The sequence below is a fragment of the Pseudomicrostroma glucosiphilum genome (assembly GCF_003144135.1).
Source record: "Pseudomicrostroma glucosiphilum strain MCA 4718 unplaced genomic scaffold BCV69scaffold_2, whole genome shotgun sequence".
In the NCBI taxonomy this organism is placed as follows: Eukaryota; Fungi; Basidiomycota; class Exobasidiomycetes; order Microstromatales; family Microstromataceae; genus Microstroma; species Microstroma glucosiphilum.
In genome coordinates, this window is record NW_020289914.1 from 354,857 (window position 1) to 371,182 (window position 16,326).

At 56.0% G+C, this 16,326-nt stretch overlaps 5 protein-coding genes across 5 annotated transcripts; 2 read left to right on the plus strand and 3 right to left on the minus strand.

The window, feature by feature from the left end:
• Positions 1-32: 32 nt before the first annotated feature.
• BCV69DRAFT_280352 (hypothetical protein) lies at positions 33-5,729 on the minus strand. Its single transcript, XM_025491584.1, has 2 exons — positions 4,753-5,729; positions 33-4,677 (listed from the first exon to the last, which is right to left on the minus strand). The coding sequence occupies exons 1-2, from the start codon at positions 5,624-5,626 to the stop codon at positions 173-175; spliced, it is 5,379 nt and encodes a 1,792-aa protein (XP_025349906.1). The 5' UTR covers positions 5,627-5,729; the 3' UTR covers positions 33-172.
• A 128-nt stretch (positions 5,730-5,857) lies between these two features.
• On the minus strand, positions 5,858-10,203 carry BCV69DRAFT_310265 (hypothetical protein). Its single transcript, XM_025494779.1, has 5 exons — positions 9,402-10,203; positions 8,912-9,316; positions 7,455-8,842; positions 7,259-7,359; positions 5,858-7,147 (listed from the first exon to the last, which is right to left on the minus strand). The coding sequence occupies exons 1-5, from the start codon at positions 9,716-9,718 to the stop codon at positions 5,951-5,953; spliced, it is 3,408 nt and encodes a 1,135-aa protein (XP_025349907.1). The 5' UTR covers positions 9,719-10,203; the 3' UTR covers positions 5,858-5,950.
• A 316-nt stretch (positions 10,204-10,519) lies between these two features.
• BCV69DRAFT_280354 (hypothetical protein) lies at positions 10,520-13,117 on the plus strand. Its single transcript, XM_025491585.1, has 2 exons — positions 10,520-11,012; positions 11,111-13,117. Exons 1-2 carry the CDS (start codon positions 10,922-10,924, stop codon positions 12,694-12,696), a joined length of 1,677 nt encoding a protein of 558 aa, XP_025349908.1. The 5' UTR covers positions 10,520-10,921; the 3' UTR covers positions 12,697-13,117.
• BCV69DRAFT_296729 (acyl-CoA N-acyltransferase) lies at positions 13,047-13,722 on the minus strand (the record flags this gene model as incomplete). The annotated part of the gene is made up of 3 exons (XM_025494039.1): positions 13,047-13,320; positions 13,403-13,416; positions 13,504-13,722. The coding sequence occupies 3 exons, from the start codon at positions 13,720-13,722 to the stop codon at positions 13,047-13,049; spliced, it is 507 nt and encodes a 168-aa protein (XP_025349909.1).
• A 1,112-nt stretch (positions 13,723-14,834) lies between these two features.
• BCV69DRAFT_235644 (zf-DHHC-domain-containing protein) lies at positions 14,835-15,715 on the plus strand (the record flags this gene model as incomplete). The annotated part of the gene is made up of 2 exons (XM_025489907.1): positions 14,835-15,055; positions 15,133-15,715. Coding segments are annotated over 2 exons (804 nt in total), but the record flags the coding sequence as incomplete, so codon positions are not given.
• Positions 15,716-16,326: the final 611 nt, after the last annotated feature.

Below are 16,326 nucleotides of genomic sequence, written 5' to 3' on the forward strand. Positions count from 1 at the left end.
TACCTTTCATCAGCGCCAGCGATGCCACCACCACTACATATCGCGCCCACTATCGGCATACTCCATTGTGATGAGCACGTTGCTAATGATACATATTGGCAAGGACAAAGACGTGTACAGAGACAGACATGGCGCATTTGAGCGCAAACCTAACAAAAGGCGGAAGCATCCCTCACCCTGCAACCTCCTCCTTGTGAACAGTCTGCGTCGAGGTGCTTGCATAACTCTGCATGCGACTGATAGGGGGCGGCGCCTTCTTGTCCGTTGGCGGCCCTTCGAAATCGAGCTTGTCTAGCACGGGCCGCATTCGATCAATGGCAGCGAAAGGCCAAGGTGAAAGACCAGAAGGATCCAGTGCGCAGGGCTCTTGGGCAAGCAATCGCAAGCCGAACAGAGACCGTGTCACCTGCCGGATGTGATCAGAGAAGAACTTTTCCGAGAGAAATTCTTCTACCTCTGTTGATCTAGATAACCAGTCGAACAGACGACCGGACCGAACTTCGTAGATGTGCAGCCAGGCAGTATGGGTCCCCTCCGCGCTACCTTTGCCTCGATCGGCTGCCCTCACTGACGACTCAGCGGCAGAGATCCGACAGTCTTGCGGGCCGCGGAAAGTTGTAACGACAGCCGAGCTTCGTGTGCTCAGCGTGAAGCTCTCCCTTGTACGTCGATAACCGAATCGTTCATTGAGCTCAACGACATCTTGCGGAGGTGCGGGGGATGGTACCACCCGGCACGTTGGGTAGATAGCGAACGATGCTTGCGAGGCATCGACGAAGCGTCCCTCGGCTGGGAGACTGCTTGATCCACCTGTACTCGGCACGAGAGGCTCCTGAGCGGTTGACGTTCTCACCAAGAGCGGATTTTTGACATCTCGGGACGCCAAGGTATAGTCGACACACCGTGCGTTCCTGAGCACTCCGCTCTCTCCGAGATCTTGCCAGGCGGCAAGCTCGCGCGCGCTCATTGTGCAAGTCTTACAGATGACGATCCTCCAGCGGACACATGCTTCCTCTGCATAGTCTGAGACGACACCCCAGATCCATCGTAGCGTTTCACGGAGGTCGGATCCTCTGCGGCGTGCTTTCATGATGCCACCTTGACCACTTTCGTCAATGACGCTGACACAGGCCAAATCGCCCACATTAGATCCGAGATCGTAAGCGGCATGTAGGAAGAGGATCCTCGCCGTGGCTTCCGTCCTGGTCTTCATCGGCGCAGAAGAACAAACTTCGACGACGCCGCCAAGGGCAAAAGACACTGCTGATCGACTGCTTTCGCCATGAGGTACTAGCAAGAAGCTTGGCAACCGCATCATCAATGGCTTTGGCCGTGCGAGGGTGGGGTGCAGGATTCTGACCGGCTGATGCTCGAAACAGACACGTAGGCTGTCGTAGAGAGCCATCGCGTGTCTCTGAATCGCACTGCTGTTGATGCGGCTCGGAGGAGCCCACCCTTTGAGCGCTGCGCTTGACCAAGGTGTGTATCTCACATGAATGTGATTCGCAAAGTCGCCAACCACTTCTCTGCCGATGGCTCTCAGATCACTCTCCATAGACTTGATGTTGATCAAGTCTGGCACCGAGATCCCGTCGCCCAGTGCGTAAACGACCACATGCTGATCGGGACCCAGACGACCTTTCACGCGGGAAAAGAGAGACCGCAGCGTCTCTTCTCGCAGGTCAGTCCTGCTGTAGAGCTCGCGAGATAGCGCCGTGATGCTTTCAAGATCGTCGTCTTCAGAACCGAGAAGCACGCTGTCCATCACATCGCACTTGCCGAGGCCGAGTGATTGGAACGCATGCCGCAGCCTCTCGAGCCACAGATGGGCCTCGTCCCGCCATCCTTCGCTCTTCGCGGCGCAGTGTAGCGTGAGAATTGAGAGGTCTCGGCTTCCTCCCGCACCGGTTAGGCCAAGCTTATCCCAGAAGCGAAGCACAGTGGCATCGAATTCGGTCAAGGAGCCTTGACAGCCGACCAGGACTCGAGGTGCTTCAATCCGCTCGACGTGGTGGGGTGGATCGGAGATCGCGACACTGGCAGATAGGCCCGAGCAGACGTCGAGTATGTCACGACAATCCATAGCCTTCAGAGTCGTAGATGTGGGGCGCATCTCTGTCTCTGGCGTGAGCTGAGCCAAGAGGTGGGGATTCCAGAGGGAATCGGTCAACCACTCATCTCTCAAGTTGTGGAAGGCCTGATCCTCCTGGATCTGAGCGTGAAATTGTGGTTCGGGCGCGTCCAATTCAGGGACATCCGCTAGCGACGTGCGCAGAATCAATCGATCCAATCTGCTCATGGACGAGGTCATTGAACCAGTAAGGTGCTGTAGCTGGCTCATGCGCAGAGCTTCGATTTCCTTCTCCTCCTCATCAAGGTCCGACAGATCGTCGTCGTCCTCATCGTCATCGTCTTCGCTCATGTTGCTGGCAGTCCCATCGATGGTTCCAGCTTCTGATGAATTGTCGTCCACACGGGACATGAGGCGAAGCTTGTGCAAAGCTGGCAGCCCACCCAGATGATGTTCCAGCTGCTGCTGCTTGATCTCCTGTTGCAAATCAGCATTTCGATCGGCCACTGCGATCGCCCCTCCTCGATTGTGAGCGTCTCGGGCCCTTCTCCCCCCTGCAATAGCTGCTGCAAAACTCTGCGGCACCGCAAACTTGCCAGAGGTGTACTTGTCTCCGAGATCTCTCAGCCGTTTGTGTGACGGTAGTGTGACTGCTGATGCGTTCATCTTGGAGTGTTCCGTGTCCATTCCGATCTCGCCTTGTCCAATGGCGCCCTCGAAATCGGGAGATGCTTCGCTGTTTCTCTCGTTCCTCTGCCAAGCCTCGTGGATTTCGGGGTACATGCTTGGAGGCACTCGCCCATGAGCTCCGGCGACGATGCTACCGACTTCGTAGTATGGGCTCGTGGGTGTCCTCGGCGTTCTGTCCATCGGATGGCCCGTGGCTGGTGAGCTGTCGGTAAAGCTGGAAGGTGTAAATCCGGGCATTGAGGACGGGTCACTTGCGATTCCGTTGCCGTCAGCATATGCCGAGACGGTCTCAGTCTGCGCATGGGGAGGTTGCGCATCCGAGTGTTCGATCTCGTCAGGAAGGACAACTGCGCTGTCCCCACCCATATCAATGAGGGCAGCATCCGATACAGGCAAGAGATCGGCAGCTGCAGCTGTATCGGCATCATCAACCTCATCAAAGAAGGCAAAGTCGTCTTCGGTGATCATGTCCATTCCGTACAGACCATCCTGATGGTCGCCAAAGCGCGCAAATTGAGATTGAGGCCCCTTTTCGGAATGAGCCTCGTGTTCGGTATCCTTGGGCAAGTCAGCAAGATCGGCTGGGCCTGCGACAGATTGCAGAGGTGATCCAGCGTCCTCTCCGTCAGACCCGAAAAGGTCATCGTCATTGTCGTCGGCACTATCGTCAGCGACGTCAGCCTCCCCTTTGGCAAAACTGTCCGGTAGGCCTACGTCGTCATCAAGAAAGCCGGACCCCGCTTTGATGCTGTCCACAACGACGTCTGGCCTTGAGACAGGAGGCGTCACCTCCTTCATAAGGACGTCGGTAGATATGACGCGGTCGTGTCCTACTGCTATCTGCTTGTGTTGCTCATCATCGGTCACTTTTCGTTCAGACCTCTCCTTGTTTTGTTCCTCTACCATCTTGACCGTTGCCCTGAGCAGATCTCCGATGGGTGTGTGGCACACTTTGGTGTTTGACTGCCCACTGCCTATCTCACCCAGAGTCCAACTGCTGGAACATCGTTGTGAGACATTCGACGAGGTTCTTGGAAGAGGAAAGCACAGCGAGCGAGGCCATAGGATCTCACGACTCTCTGCAACAGCCTCATGACTCGAAGGAGAATGGTTTGCGGGAGACTCTTCCAGGAGGGAGATCCAAGTGTCATCGAGAAAGCGCTCCTTCTCTATGCCTGTTTCGAGCTCGAAGCGCTCGCTCAGTTGACCTTTGAGCAATTTCAGTCTCTCCGCGCCTTCAAGACCTCTAAGCTCAGCCTCATCGTCTAGATCAGTCTCTACCACCAGGGCGCGAACACCCCAAGGCGCGAGGAAGACCATCGATCCCCGCTCTGGCAATGCATAGACGCACTCCAGATGTTCTGGTTTCAGCTGAACGTTCCAGGCAGCATTGGTGATGTCCTCTTGACCCCATGATCGCGAAGCGTTGATTCGAACAAAGATGACTGGCTCCTGCTCTATCGCGAGCGAAGCCTCTGTAGGCTCGACAGCCTGTGAGAAAGCTGATCGCGGGAGCAGTAACAGACCTCCGTCCATGGCCATCAGCCTTCGGAGAGGAGCGCTGGGACGTTGAGGCAATGCTTGAGGCTGTTGCATCGTTTCGTCGGCAGCGTCGGGAATTTCGCCATCTTCCTCGGCCCCGGCGGTCTCGGCTCGTTTTGAAGTCGTGGTATCTGCCTGCTGTGGTCTCACTGTTTCACTCCCGACAGACGCGTCCACCTCTTCGCTCTTGCTCAGTTGAGCTTCCAGATCCAGAGCGCGACTCAAGACGCAATGTTCCGCCACTTTGGCCCGTAGAGCCAGCCTGAAACAGACGTCCAGCTGCGTCTGCAGGAAGCGTATAGATTCTCTCGAGCCGGACTTGGGCTCAAGCAGGAGGAGCAAATTGAAGGTTGAGCCACCACTCTGCGTTGCCGCTGAAACATGCAAAGTGGAGCAGGACGAAGGTTCAGTGGGCCGATCGAGAAGAAGAGAGTGCCTGAATGACTCACCATCTTTTTCGTTGCGCTGTAACACCTCGTTAAGCGACTGACGGCACGCAGCGACTTCCTCACGTAGAGCAGACTCTCGCTCTGCATCGTCACCTCCTTCTGGAGAGGCATCGCCGCCTTCACCCCACAGATCGTCTTCTGGAGATGCCTTGGGATCAGCTAGAGGTGAGGGAGTCGGAGCAGCCTTAGCACCCTGTTCGACTTCTGCTGTCTTGTTCTCTGGACCTAAGTCCTTCGATTCGGACCTGAGGATGAAGGTGCGAATCATCAATCGTGATGAGCCTTCCTCCCCGACGGCGCTGGTCGTGGCGCTTTCTTGGCCCTGGGCCTCTTCATTGGCTACTTCGGGACCTTTGCGCTTGCCAAGAACGGCAGAATCGCCTGATTTAGTCTCAGTGATCGCTCGAGCCTCCTCCTTGGACAAGGTTGACGTGCTGTACAGTGTCGAGTTGTGGCAGCTAAACAAGCCGTCCTGCCCCGTGTCCGTCCTGTTAGCTCGCCTCTTTCGAGTTCTCCATGCGAAGAGGCGACCTTCGGCGAGAGACAGGCGACGTAGAGCAAGGATGTGAGCTTGGGCTGCCTTGGTGCCAGAGGACTGATCAGGCGAGACCTTGTACGTCCAACTCTTTGCTTCAACAGTGGTATCTTTGCCAATGGGTAGACGTAGCAGCGAAGTCTGGTCCGCCTCGGATATGCTTGGTGGAAGGAGCAGAGTACGACTTGCGTTGTGAGATGTCACGCGAGACGCAGAGGTCGGGAAGGGCGACGATGACAGTCCCTGATGCTGTTGCTGCTGGCGATAGGCCGATGAGGAGGGGCCGGGGTCTCCCCGGGGAGCGGTCGCACCCTGGAGTGAGTAGACCCCCCGTCGCATGCCGGCGTCGAGTATGTGAGGTGTGAGTTCAGATGGTGTCAGGGGTTGAGACCGAGGTGATACATGCTTTTGAAGGGTAGAGGTCAGCTAAGGCAACTAAGCTCCGGGGGGGCGTAAAGGTCGGCTTGTAGTCTAAGGTACGGCCAATCGGATTCCGTGGAGTTCTAACTCCGCAAGGCACACCCGGGACGGAAGACCGCTACCCCACATACCTTGCCGCTATAATTCTTCCTTGGGACCAATCGGCTCTTCTATTAGCGAGGCAGGTACAGTGGATTCAAGAGGAATGTACAGGAAAGTGACAATAAATACAAAAGCGAAAGGTCAAGCTTGGAGCAGCAAAGCTCGGTCATCCCACCGATCCTTGAGCGTATCGTACCCGTTCAGGGGCACCTCGCCTACTAAAGTCCGCACAACGGCAGCCGCCTCGTCCAGGCTAGCCAGAAAGACCTGCAGAGCCACCGCACCCTGAACATGCTTCATAAAGGCTTCAGCTTTCAAGATCTCTAGACTCAAGCGCGGTGTTGCATGATGAGACCCCATGCGCCGCAACTGCTCCTCCACTCGAATCGCCTGGCTCTGATGACGCAGCGCCCTCTCGCGAACGAGGAAGGTTGCATGTGGCAGATGGGAGCCTGTTTGAAGGGCTTGTGCTAGCAAGGACAGGAGCAGGCTCACATCAGAAATCGTAGATGGATCCAGTAAGGCCGTGGCATGGGCAAAGCGTCGCTGCCAGGTCGCGCTGTAGTCCTTGTCCGAGACTACTGCATAGAGTTGAGCGAGTGCGGAGATCATGTTACCTTCCGCCTTGAGAAGCTGCTCATAGCGAGTTCCGGGCCATCGACCTCGTAGCTGCATATCGAGACGCGCCAGAGGAATCCGGGCACCGATGGCTTTGTGTGCTTCGAAAGCAGCCAAGAGCTGCGAGCGATAAACACTGATCAACGCTGTCTCCTGCCGTTCGCTTCGTCTAGGCTTCGCTCCTTCTTCCGCTTTCTCGCCTTCGAAGGAAGCGCTCTGTATAGCCCAAATCTCGACGAGGCTACTGTAGAGGCTGAGGTTGCGTTGCGAGAGCTTGGCTAGAGATTGTCGTACTGCTATTCGGGTTGAGGTGGGTTGGGGAATGACCATGATAATGACACCGACAGCAATCCCGACAAGTACTAGCAGCATACGGCGCCATGCTACCTCGATACCAATCCCTGATGAGACACTGACTGTCAAATGCGAGTCGATCCAGGAGTACCCGATGGTTAAGATGAGAGTGACGAAAGTCATGAGGCCGAAAACCAGTAGCTGCATGGGTGCGAAGAGTCGGAAAAAGACCAGCGGTACGAAAGCGACAGCGGTTGCAGCTCCGAATCCGTAGGGATTACCCTTTGGCGAGTTGCCACAAGATATATACCAGAGGGCTGCCCCGAGGAGGGCGCCTAGTACGGTACCCACAATTCGAGATACGATGGAGAACACCAGCTCGCCATGTGTAAGGGATATCGACAATTGCGCCATGATGATGGCCCACTGCAGAGTACACGAAAAGACAATAATGGGTGTGAGTACTGATATGTTGCATAGCGTCGAGGCTGACCAGCCAATCAAGCCGGCGCAGACCGCTCCATGCTATGCACTTACCAAGCCTCTTTGTGAGTAGCTGAAGGCTGAACTCTGTTGAGTGGCCACTGATGGGATCCAGGCAATGACACCCGCGATCACGAATCGAAGCGCGAAAACGCCTTGAGTGGGGTAACAGAACAGGGACGCAAAGGCCTGATGTCAGCACCTTCTTGTTCTTCAGAGCTGGACAGCTCTGTTCAGCGTACGGACTCACCCCTTGGCGACCAGAAGAACGTATGGCAGGCGGCGATAAAACGCCCCACATGATGATACCATTTGGTAGGCGGCAGCGAGTCGGGATCGCGTAGAGCCAGTCTCCGAAGCCTTTGTTTCTCCTTCTTGATTGCAAATTGGGCTGCCTGAGCTTCTGCCTTCTCTTTCTCCACAGTCTCGTCGACCGCTCCGTCTCTTTCCACATCCATTGAGCCTACGCGCGTCGTCGGTCCGCTCTCGTCATGCAGGTGGTCATTTGCGTCTGCGTCATCGTCATCTTGATGGTGTACGTTGGGATTCCGAAGATTTCTGACGTCCGTAGGCCAGTCTTGCCCAGCGTCGCCTTCTCTCTTCGACACTAGCGCGTGGCCGAGCTTCGACAGCGCGGAGGGCATCCACAGGCGGCTCTTGGACCTTTTGAGGGCCAAAGTGTGGCAAGTTCTTGCTAGCACTATCACCTGCTTAGCGGAACTAATAGCATTAGTGCACCACAGCAAGGAGAGAAACAGTCCCCTGGCACCGAGGCGGAATGACTTGCCGCCTTCCTCGGTCAACAGTGACTCCTCAGATGGATTTAGTGAGTCAAAATGCTGCTCGTAGGGCGCTATCAGCCTGAGTCGCTCCTCCACCGTAAAAATATGTAGAGCTTGCTCGAGATCATCGATGGCTGTCTGAAGGTTACTAACGTGATCATTATGCAGCTGGGCACTTTGGCCTCTCCACCTGTTCGTGTTTGTATACTCCAGCCAAGCGATGATTGTACCAAGAGCAGCAGAGCTCTTCGACATCATGTCGTTGCTGCCATCAACGAGAATAGGGAGCAAGTCCTCCTTGAAGACAACGTGGTTCCTCTTCTCGGCATCGACGACCTTCTCACGGAAGTGAAGCATGGCATGCGTGTCGTGCACGTGTACAGGCTTTGTCAGGTCGTCTGCTGAGGTCTCATCCTCGCTTTCCCCCTGCTGGGATTGGCTAGACGTAGTCTGCAGCGCAATTCTGAATGCGCCCATGCCAATCAGTCGCAGCACAAGAAGGCGACAAGGTTGTAGCAGGCGTGCCAGATCCTGCCCAGACAGAGGGGCGTAAGTCATCTCCATTGGAAGAAACTTCTTGGGTCCATCTAGTGCATCAAGGAGCGCAAGCTGGCCCATCCTGGAAGCCATCATTTTCGCCCCGGATGTTGAGATTGTTGAGTCCATGTCTGTGGACTGAGATAGCTCTGATAGAAAGTCTGTCTGTATCTTGAGATAACCTTTGCTGACTCCGAGGAGCTTAATGAGGTTGTTCTGCCAAGAATGACTAAGGGTCTCGGGAAAGACCAGTATCATGCAGCAGAAGGACACTCCGAGGGAAGCGCCGATAGGAAGGAGGAACGTGGTTCCAAGGGTACTGGAGAGCTCAACCATCAGCGAGTTGTTAGCGACTGGAAAACAGGAGCAAAAGGCGACGTTGACTCACTATTGAGCAACGGGGAAGAGGGGTCCGTAGGTACACATCACATCCAAGACAATAGTCATGAAGATGGCGGTGAACCTCAGCTTAGGACTTTGTGTGAAAACCACAGCGGCGGCATAAGATCCTATCACGAGGAATACCCCGTAGACGGCCGAGCTTCTGCCGTCCAAGAATTGGGCCTGGAAGATGGCGGCTTGGTAGGCTGCTTCTGGATTGGTCGCTCCGGCCACCCCTGCGGAGACCGTCTGCACTTGACTTTGTAGCAGAGTCGCACTACGGGCGCGCAAGGCAGTTGCCATAGCAGCACAGCCCCATGCCCAGCCGAGGCAGGCGCCAAGCACCATTGTACCATTGGCGAAGATCCAGAGGAAGAATGGCAGATTGGCGGGCAGGAAGACTGTCACCATGCTGGAGAAGAACCATTCAGACTCGTCTACATTCAGATCGCGTATCATCTGCTTCGGGGGGCTCACGACATCTAGATCCTACTCACCAGACAAAGAAGGCAGCTTGGCCCAATGTCTGCAAAGATCTTTCCGGCAACAGCAAGAGTATGCATACCCAACTTGCGAGCCAACACCTTGCCAAATCCTTCAAGCTCCTTGATCGCTTGATGTTTGTGGTGACCCAGTCTGGTATCACGCTCTTCTTGGGCTGCTCCTTTGCGCTTGCTGGGTCAGGTTGTCCGCTCTGTTCTCGATCACGTTTCGGCCCCTGTGCTGCGCCAAAGTCTTTCCCGCTGGACCCGCTCCCAGCGTGCGCATCGGGCGAGGCAGGGGATGCCTCCTCGTTTTGCATCACATGAGTCATCAGAGCAGGCTGCTCGTCGACAGTCCTTGGTATTGTGACGAAGAAGAGGACGGAAGACCAGGCAGGGGAAAAAGAGCCTTAAGAGTCATGGTGGAGCTGCGAGGAGCCTTCCGCCGATACGCTTTGCGGCGGTTGGCTTCCGGCGGCGGGCCAAGTGCGGAAGCAGCCCTCCGCCTTGTGGTGAGGCTTGGCTTGGCACGCGGATGATTTGACACCCGGCTCCGCAAAGTCGGACCGGCGGGAGTAGTGGGGTACTTGCAACCCAGCACTCGCCAGTGCTGTCGCATGTGACCTCTGTTGCTGCCCATCGTGACATGATCATGTGCTCAACAAAGATACGGACGATTGACCTCTACGAGCATGGTATACGTTTCATTGTGTCGCTGCCTGGCTCCTCTGAGGGCGTGCTGGCGTGGGATCGTGTTGGCGCTGAGGCGCACACAGTCGTGCAGACGTAGCCGGCAACGCTGACCACTCAGTCTTGGGCGGCGGCGGTGGTGGTGGTGATGATGCATTATGCAATATGGGTGCTACTGATCCAATGGCCGGACTGGCGAGGCTGCCAGAGTGCAATCTGCTTGTTTGATCTGTCACACCTGTCCCCTTCAATGTCGCGGCACGAGGCACTTCCTGACTTTGCTCCGAGATCACATTCCAAGGGTGTTGATCTCCGGCAGCCCTCTGGCCCAGTGCCTCCCGACGCGTCTCTCTTCAGATCCCGCTCAGCGCCCCCTGGCATCCTCCTCGCGCCGCACGGCCATGGCAGACTTCCCTTTCCTGGCCGGCGCCACTCCTGGCTCACTTCCCTCTGTCTCCCGATGACCTCGCTCCTGATCATCGTATCCCTCCTCTAAGTCATCGTCTCCCTCAACTTCCCTCTCTATATCCTCCCTTCCCTCCTCCAACCCCAGCTCCATTTGGGTGACACACGTTCGCTAGTTCCACACTCTTTTAAAGATCCTATCCACATCCTCCGCACCCTAAATCACAGGTCAGACTTCTCCTACTGTCAAGTGACCTCTTCACCAAAGACGCACATCCTTTCAAATCGATCGCATCTCTCCTGAACGTTCGTGCTGCCCTCGAGAATCGCAAGTGCGGCTTCATTGATTATTTGGTAGCAGCCCAAAGCTTTTGCAGAGAACTGAAGATTTGGTGCGCAATTCAGCTCTGCACTCAGTTGCCGACATCCCTTTGGACGCGATGAATTCACAGCCGTCTTTTGACGAGGCACTGGGTCACAAGCCCACGGTAGCTCAGCGCGAGTCTCGCATCGGATCTATCTACGAGAAGTGTGAGTCTTCGCGACGGCAAGGACCCGCCCATCACACTGCGCTTGCGGCATGCTTATCTGTTTCTCCTGTTCTACCCCCCATCTCTGTACATGTATAGATCTCTATGATCCCAAAGACTTGACATCGGCCGATCCGTTGCTTCGAGCTTTGGCACGCAATGCGTCAGGGGACAATGTCGAAGGCTCATACGCTGGGGCCGGCGGACATACTTCGCAGCCCTTCGGAGCCAGTGCTGGTGGGGGCTTCTACGACGAAGAGCGAAAGGGGCAAGTCAATGCTGGCCTACAGACGCTGGATCTCTCAGGCAACCTCATGGATGTCCTGCTAGAAACAGAGGAGACTGCTGATGGCGCCCAAGGTTTCTCAGCGGTTCCCACGCCATTCAAAGAGAGATCGGCCTCCCATAAAGCCCTCACCGCGCAGCTCGGTCTCGACACACCCCTCCCACCACCACAAGAGTGGAGAGATAGCAGCTATTTCGCATCACGTCCTGCAGTCCCTTTCAAGCGGACTAGCGCTTCATCGAGCCAAGCAAGCATGTCGCCGACCAAGAGCTCCTTCCGCACCCCTCAAAGGCCGCCAAGCGCCATCCTCCCATCACCCAATCCTTCCGTCCCATCCTCAGGGTCGTCGCAGCACAGTGCCTTTCGCTTTGGCTCCGATGTCGATTCCCTCGCCTCGCCGCCTCTCAGTCCTTCCGATTCGTTCAGGAAGTCAAGCCCACGCGCCCCAAAACCATTGCTCCTCTGCCAAGGTCTCGAACCCGTCTCACCACCAAAGAGCATGGGCAACCCTCCACCCTTGGGCTTCTCTGAGACTGGTGACGCTGCGGTGGTGAAGCAGAAGTACTCGTTGCTTCGTCGAAGTGTAGCCTTTGTCACAGGTAGCAACGGTCCGTCACGAAAGCCTAGCGTATTGAATGGCCGGCAAAGTCTCATGCAGAAGTCGCTCACGCTGGTCATGGGTGGACAGAGACCCTCCGAAGCGAGCGAAAAGCTCTTTGACGACGAAGAGACGCTGGCGCCTCCCCGTCACAGAGGGTTTGAGAAGGCAGATACGAAGAGCCCGCAGATCCATCAATTGGCCAGTCCGCGTGGAGATACAGCGGAATGGGATGCAGATGGTGCAGCCGCCCAATTCTGGCGACGCTTCGAGCTGGCTCAGAAACGGGCAGAGCTGGATGAGAAGTCTTCGCAGACTTTGCGACAGAGACTCGATGCCCAGAGGAAGGCTCACCTCTGGTCGGTTGGATCGGCTGCAATTCTCATAGTAGCCGCCATCATCGCGGTCATCGTATGGAGGGCGAACCTGAACGATGCAAACACCCAGCCAAGCGCCGCAAACCGCGGTTCTTTCGCCGGCACTACTACACCCGCTCGCCGTGCCCTCAGGCCTACAGGTACCCAAGCTCGCCGTGCCCTCAAGGCCACAAGCACTCTCATGCCAGCGTCTCAGCTCAAGCGACGTCTCATCATTAGGGACCAGCTTTGGGTTGATGCCCAGGTCAAATCGCCCACCAAAGCATCGGGTTCTGCTGCTACCGCCGCCCAACAACATCCTGCTGTTGACGTGATTTCCGTCCGTTCGCCTGCAGAGATTGGCGCCTACGATCACCAGAACCCCGGACTTCACCGACGACTGACAAAACGTCACTCGCAGATGAGACGCCGCCTGAGCGAGTGATCGCATCGGCGGGACAAGGGCTGCGTCAGCCTCGACGCTCTATGCTCTCCGGACAATACCCTTCGCATTCCCCTGTCTATATTGCCTACGCTTCTTTTTTGAGCTTTGCATTCTTGCTTCCCTTTTACACACGCCAGCACAATCATCGATTCTTCATAGACATCACACTACCACACCATGTAATCCTACCATCTTCTCCTTCCTCATCGGCCGAACCACTCTTAGTCAGCCGCACATGGACGCCGCGAGATCTTCCTCGGGTCCATTGCTGGGCAATCAATTAGAATCAATGTCTGTCTTCCTTTTGCTGAGCGAATCCGTAGCACCTCTACGCACAGTCTCCTCGCGGCTCATAGGCCCAATGTCTGCAGTCTCTCGATACCTTCCTCTTCTAATCTCATCCCCGTCCACCCCAGCATGGGCTTTGCCCCCAGCACCTGCTTGTAAAAAGCAATGGAGGGCTCATTCCAGTCCAAGACGGACCAGTCTACACGCCCGCAGTTGGTGGACTTGGCGATACGGCCTAGCTCGCGGAAGAGGGCCTTGCCGGCACCTTTGTTGCGGTAAGCCTCTAGGACAAAGAGATCTTCTAGGTAGAGAGATGGACGGGCAGTCCACGTGGAACTGCAGCGTGGGAGAGATAGCGAGTGGACTTGGTCAGCGATGTGGTATATGAACATTTTGTTCGTGTCGCAGCGGCGCTTACAATGAGAAGAAGTACTGGCAGTACAGAGGGGACACGTGAATGAGCGGAGTGAGTAGGGTCAGTACGTCTCTTCGTTCCACTTGAGCCTTGGCGCTACTTACAATGGCCAGTCCAATGGGCTGCGTCTTTCCTTCCACCTCGGCCTCTGCAATGAGACACTTTGCAATCTCCTTTTGGAAGATGTTCTCCTCGATGAGCTCAGGCGTGGCCTTGGCGGCTTGCGGCTCCTTCTCGTAAATGGCCAGCTCACGAATGAGGTGGATGATCGTGGGAATGTCTTCCCGAGTGGCGGTTCGGATGGTAGCAGATTGTGAGCTCATGTTTGCGAATGTCGCCGTCGTCTTCGTTGTCGTCGTCAATTGTTAGTCTCTGCGTATGGGAAGAACGATCGGGAAGATGTGAGCAGGCCGGCCGTGGCCCGTGAGCCGGTTCTCCTGCCTGGCGCGGAACTGACTTGTCGCCGGCTGATTTCTCTTTCCGCCGCACACCCCCAGCCTCTTTGAGACCAACACACCCAGACAGCTTCTTCTATCACCTCAACCATCATCAACATCACTGCTATTGTCTCCCCCTTCTCGACACTCGCGCCTGCGGCCTGGCATCCGGAAGCCTCGAGATGGAGACTTCTGCGGCGCCTTCGCTGAATCTCCAGGGTCACACCAAGTCTTTCCCCAGCGCCAGACAGGGGCTCGACAATGAGCCCTATGACACAGAGGGACCCAACGAGTCGGATGTAGTCCGCGATGATGAAGAGGATGGCAGCTTCGCAGTACCAAGACGTCGTGGGACAAAGCAGTCCATACTGCCTCCGGCTTCGTTTCTTGCCCCTAAGCGGAGACCTTCAGCAAAGGCTTTACAATCGGCGTACTCGAGTACCATACCTTCAGGATCGGACTCACAAGCCAATCTTCCTGAGCCGCTGCCTCAGAGAGAAGTACCAGACGGCTCTAACGCTACCGAATCAGGCTCATACACGCCTCAACAAATTCGCGATGGCCGCCGAGAAGATGAGGCAGAGAAGCCCGGCGCCTGGCACCCCTACGCTGCTGGTGCCGGAATGGGGACGAGTAGTACTGCTTATAGCCTCAATCCGACGAGGACTGTCAAGACGTCTTCCGCAACACAAAGGACGGCAGCGAGCAGCCAGCCATTGCTATACCCTCCGCGCCGGGCATGGGAATCCAATGGCAGGCATCTGGAGATGAGGGTGATGCAAGGAGAAGTTGCAAGCGGCAGTGCCACCACAACAATGAAGAGCAACGAAAGTCATACTAGCCCCTACGATGGGCAGAAGGCCCCTCAGTCCGAAAGTCAGTATAACTACGCGGCGCCAGAATTGCATCGTCAGCAGCCTCGTGGCCCAGCAAAGACATCCAAGTCTTCTGCTCGCCCTCCTCCTCCTCCTGGCTTTGTCCCAGAGACACCAAAATCTCGCAATTACGCGGTGCACAGAGGCGCGAATCGCTTCTTGATCGCCGGTCTACTCGTCACTGCAGATTCGAATCCCTGGTACTTCATTAGCAGCATCGCCCTCGTCTTGGTGCTAGGAGGACTCTGGCTAGGCTTTGAGGCTTCCTTCTATTGGCATAGCGTCTCTCCGGCTGTCGTTATCATCTTTGCATACCTGTGGCTCTCGGTACTGGTGAACATGTTGTAAGTGTCTGCGCACCTGAGCTCTGTAGAGGAATGGGTGAGTGGCTGATCAGCAGAGATCCTCTTTGCCCTTTCAGAGTCGCTGCTTGCAAAGACCCAGGCATTCTTCCACGGGATCTTGACCGCAATCCACCGATGACGACTGGCGATGGAGATTCTGGCTCCATCCGAGCTGCCTACGACCCTGATGATCCTCTGAATACCCCTATGCCCCGAGTGATCCGCATTAGGAACGGCCAAGACCTGACCGTCAAGTGGTGCGAGACCTGCAGGACCTATCGCCCACCCCGAAGCAGTCATTGTCGTATTTGCGACAACTGCGTGGACCTTATTGACCACCATTGCATCTACCTCAATACCTGCATTGCCCGGCGCAACTACATCCCCTTCTGGGCGTTCCTCTCTTACTCCATCCTCACCTCTTTTGTGATCTTGGTGACATGCGCTGTACACCTTCACCTACTCACGCTGCCGAGCTCGGATCGTCTACCTGTCAATGGCTCCTTTGGTGGAGGGAGAAACTTCAAGGGAGCGCTACAAGACAGCCCAGTCAGCGCTATGCTCTTTTTGCTCCTTATTGGGGCAGTCATACCCGTCTGTATGCTATTCAGATATCATCTACGCCTCGTCGCCCTGGGTAGAACGACAGCAGAAGAGGTGAGTGACAGGCGGTACAGGGTGATGACCCTGGGCTTCTCGCGACTGATCGAATGTCGCCTCCTCGTCTCGCCATCATAGATCCGCATCCGTACAAATCGCGACTACACGCCTAAAGCTGAGAGGAAGCAGAAGACCTCCCTGCTACGGTGCCGTGTGGGCCTAGCAGGAGTGGACCCCAATCCCTTTGCCTACCGCAATCCGCTTCGCAACACTGCACAGGTCCTCTTTCGACCAACTGTGGGAATAGAAAGCTACATCGACCGCAGAGGCTGGAGGATGAAGGATGCGCGGACCGTGCCGCCGCAGATCCTTGCATCGTCTCAGCTGCGCACTCTCGAACCTGTGCATGCCCCACGGGAGCAGTATGACGGGGTTGAGACTACCACTGCCACAGCGACGGGCACTGCCGATGAGCCTTATGCCTCGTCTTCTCGCACTCGCAAGTCACAGGCAGATGCGAGTGCGGACCCGTTCTCCTCCTCGTCCTCTCGCAGGTAATAGGGCTCGATCATCCAATCTATCAATTTGTCGATACTTTGCGTGGGGGGTAAGGACCCGGACTCGATGATTCGTTGTAATGACTCGTACGATCTAATGACTATATCCATTGA